The sequence below is a fragment of the Fulmarus glacialis genome, unplaced genomic scaffold (assembly GCF_000690835.1).
Source record: "Fulmarus glacialis isolate BGI_N327 unplaced genomic scaffold, ASM69083v1 Scaffold48393, whole genome shotgun sequence".
In the NCBI taxonomy this organism is placed as follows: Eukaryota; Metazoa; Chordata; class Aves; order Procellariiformes; family Procellariidae; genus Fulmarus; species Fulmarus glacialis.
In genome coordinates, this window is record NW_009205740.1 from 1 (window position 1) to 4,202 (window position 4,202).

The 4,202-nt window shown below is 39.1% G+C and overlaps 1 protein-coding gene across 1 annotated transcript; it reads left to right on the forward strand.

Annotated features, from left to right (window-relative positions):
- Positions 1-1,206: 1,206 nt before the first annotated feature.
- Positions 1,207-2,322, forward strand: LOC104075101 (kremen protein 1-like; the record flags this gene model as incomplete). The annotated part of the gene is made up of 2 exons (XM_009575491.1): positions 1,207-1,546; positions 2,164-2,322. Coding segments are annotated over 2 exons (499 nt in total), but the record flags the coding sequence as incomplete, so codon positions are not given.
- Between the last annotated feature and the right edge of the window lie 1,880 nt (positions 2,323-4,202).

Genomic DNA, 4,202 nt, shown 5'->3' on the forward strand with positions numbered 1-4,202 from the left:
ATATAATATATATAAAAAATATTGTGTATTTAGGAGATATATATAAATACATATATATGCATATATACCTATATACAATACATTTTAAAAACTGTGTATGTGTATATTAGATATGCATTGAGTCAGTTGGCTGGCATTTGAGTTTCTCTCTGGATTCATTGGTAAACAAGTTTGCACTGGGAATCTGGATAGTTGTGAAGGAATATAAAGATCTGCTGGGCGTGTACTTGTTTTGAATATAAAAGGTAGCAACAAATCTAAAAGATTTTCTTTAGACTTCATAACAGGATCTTTTTCAAGTTACTTAGTGAAGGTAAGGTCAAACATTAATTGGACAAGATCAAAAGACAGGATGCTTAAAAAGCACATATAAATGGCCAGAAAGGTCATTATGGGATTACAGCATCATTCATACAAGGAGAGGCTGAGACATCTTGGATTGTTTAGCCTTGAGAAAAGAAGGCTTAGTGGAGATCTTTTCAATTTGCATGAATAACTGATGGGAGAGTGTAAAGATGAAGCCAGACTCTCCTCAGTGTTACCTAGTGAATAGACAAGAGGCAACAGGAACAAATTGAAATACAGGAAAATCCATTTAAACATAAGGAAAAAGCTTTTTTTTTTTTAGGTTGCCCAGAGAGGTTGTGGAGTCTCCATCCTTGGAGACTCAAAACACAACTAGACAATGTCTCCTGCTTTGAGCAGGGGGATCGGACTAGACAATCTCCAGGAGTCCCTTCCAGCCTCAGCTATTCTGTGGAGATTTGTTTTTTCAATTTGATAAGGCTGTGAAGGAATGTCAATAATTCAACAGTGAGAGTTACAGTCACTAATCCACTTGCCTGCCTGCCTGGGGATGGAGTAGAAGTCCCTGAATCAGTGATTGAGCTTTCATCCTTTTCCTGCAGGGATGTGGGAAAGGGTACATGGTTACATACAAGGACAAAGGATAGTTGCAGTATTCAAGATTGATACATAGGTCTCAGAGTAATGAGACAAGAATGAGTGTACCCCAAGCAAATGCAACATGATAGCTGTGCGTCCAGTGCTGTGGAAGGTAAAGAATACCAATCTGAGAGACAGTGCATCCTGCTGGGGTAGCAAGTCTGTACTTTCAAGTCACATTTGAGTATTAGAATCTACAGAGTGCTAAAGCTGTTCATAATGAATGTATAACCTCCTTTTTTCATTTTTCTCCCTCTCCTTTTTACAGCCCTTATTGGTGCCTGTGGAGGGAATTACACTTCTGCTACAGCTGTGATCTATTCCCCAGATTTTCCTGACACATACGGCACAGGCAAAGTCTGTTACTGGACCATACAAGTTCCAGGAGCATCTCGAATCCATTTCAGCTTTGCCCTTTTTGAAATCAAAGATGCTACAGATATGGTGGAATTGCTGGATGGCTATACCTATCATGTTCTAGCTCGTTTTAATGGCAAGAACCGGCCTCCCCACACCTTTAACATCTCTTTGGATTTTGTCATTTTGTACTTTTTCTCAGATGAAATCAATCAAGCCCAGGGATTTGCTATCAGATATAGAGGTAAGAGGCTAACTTTGCTATTTCTACCTTTCAATGAGCCATTAAAGCATTTAATTCATGCAGAAGATTTCTGAAGTGGCAAAAAAAGAGCAAATATTTTAACTCTCATGTCTACAGATGTTTAATCTATCTTGTTGCCACTGCTCAGTGGGTTAAAGCTTCGCTAAAATTTCTCTCAATTTGGAACACTCCAGTCAGCTATGTCATAAAGACCAAAATTTAAATTTTCAAAAATTCAATCCTATACATACCTGCCTTTCAAAACAGATTGGAAAATGACAAAGCTGAAGCAAAACAAAAAAACAGTAGTCCATCTGCATCTTGGTTCATCTTGGCTCTTTCCACCAGTCTATTCCACTCAGATTAAAAGTCATCAGGAGAAAACTTTTTAGTCTTTTGAGTTGTACCTACTGTTATAATGAACAATTAGCTTCCAGAAAAATTCTGAGAACCCTAACTTGGTGAAGTACAGGCTTTTCCTGCTGTCAGACATAATTTGATTATTGGAGTTCTCTAAGTAAACCAGAGAGTAGCACATGTCTGTTTACAAGCACAAAATAAAGTCTAATTACACCTGTTAAGAAATTGTTACTGTAATCATACTCTTGTGTTTTCAGCTGTGAAGGACAATGTGCATCAAAACAAGATTCCAATGAATCAGACCCTTTCAGAGAAGATAAATGAACAAGCAAATCTCAGCATCAATGCAGCCCGATCATCAAAGATACTTTATGTCATCACAACCAGCCCAAGTCATCCTAGTAGCTCCATGCCTGGTAATATTACAAGAAAATGTGGAAACAGGAAAAACATTTTGCCAAAGCACAATCTAGAGTCACTATTTCCTTTGCCTTCTCCTCCACATTACCTGATCTGCTGTGCCTCTTACTAATAGATGAATTTTCATTTAATCTAATTACTACTAACTGTACTGCTCTCATTATTTGTCAAAACTCACTTCTCAGCATAAATCAGTTAGAAATAGCGTGAAGATGGTGAGTCCTTGAGAATGAAAGCACATCAGAATAAGATGTGAGTCAGAGCAGCCTCCTTACTAGAATCAGCTTCAGTGACCACTGTATACCATAGAGGTGGCAAAAGGTGCTGAAAAAAGAGCAAGCCTTTGTAGAGCCTGGAAGAGCCTGAATGCTGGATGCATCCCAGTTATCCCAATTCACAAAAGCTACAGCAATAATACAAAGAAGGCTAGACAAGGATGAAGTTAATGAGTGCAGGGGAGATGCCACCGAGAACTGTCATGTCTAGAACTCATCTTCAAGACATTATTTCATTCAGGAAATTGTTCAGTTGTAAATAATTGAAGACTGGAAATGCACTCTTGGTGAATATTACTGTTGGTCTCTCCTATCGTTAAACTACCCTGGGCATCTGTTTTTAGAAGCTGGGCCTCGATCACACTATGGACACTCTAATAGTTCTGTAGTCCTGAAGCTGTCTGCATTCTAAACCTGAAGTGTAAGGACACGACTACACGTGAGCTGCAGATACCCAAACTGCCAGGATGCAGAACATGCCCAGGATTCTGGGCAGATACTCTGGCACTAGGCCCAGGCTAGTGCTCAAGTTACCACATCTACATTTAAGCTGCCTAGTGTTAAACTAGGGCATACCGACCTAAGATGAAATTGCACCCTTGGATTTTATGCAGTTATGAAAATACTGTTAAAATCATCATGAACAGTCCATACTTTGAGGAAGGGGCATTGGGTGGGAGGGAACTTACGCTTCCTTTTTTTGCTCCTTTGAGCTTCAGGACTTCTGAAGGTGACAGCCTTTATTCGGTTGTTCTAATAATTCAAGGTCCTTGCAAGGCTGTTCAGTGTGCTAAATATGTCAGAGTTACATTCTAGTGCTATCACTTCTCCCATCTCGACATGCTGGAGCCTCCCACTGCAAGATTATGGAAGTCCAAATGAAAAGGTGATCTAATAATTCAGAAAACAGCTCCCCTGGAGGCCCAATCTCTTAAATAGTTCAAATGTCACAATGTGTCAAGCTGTTCTTTAAGTCCTGCTTGACTTGCTGGTACAACCAAAACTAAATTGAAATGTTAAAATACAACTACCAGAGCCTTCAGTGTAAAGTAATAAAATAGCAGACTGCAATACTGATCACCTGTCTCGGTAGACTAGAAAGGAAAAAAAACCCTTAATTAGTGATTACTTAGATAATGACTGTTACAAAACTAGGCCATCTCCTTGCAAACATAGAGTTACTACTGGTAGCATATATTCTAGTATGTTGTTTATTCTGCTTTTAAAATTTCCTCTGAGTGAGTTTTGATTTCTTTCCTAGATACTAGTTAGATAATTTTACTGGTATATGCTTTGGATTTTCCCAACTTTCAATTTTATAGGGAGCAGTCAGTCCCGCATGGGAAAAAACAGTTCCAACTGAGAGTTACGCAGTTTCTGCCAGTCTTTGCAGAAAATACGTAATGATTTAAGGCATCTTCAAATTAGAGTTTTCAATAAAGCATCAGAAGGCTATATGTTTCTTTTGTGCAATATTCTTACTTTAAAAATTGTAAGTAAATTAATGTACTGAGAGCTCCTCTCCCCTCTCCTCTCCCCTCCCCTCCCCTCTCCTCTTTCCTCCCCTCCTCTCCTCTCCTCTCCCTTCCCCTCCCCTCCCC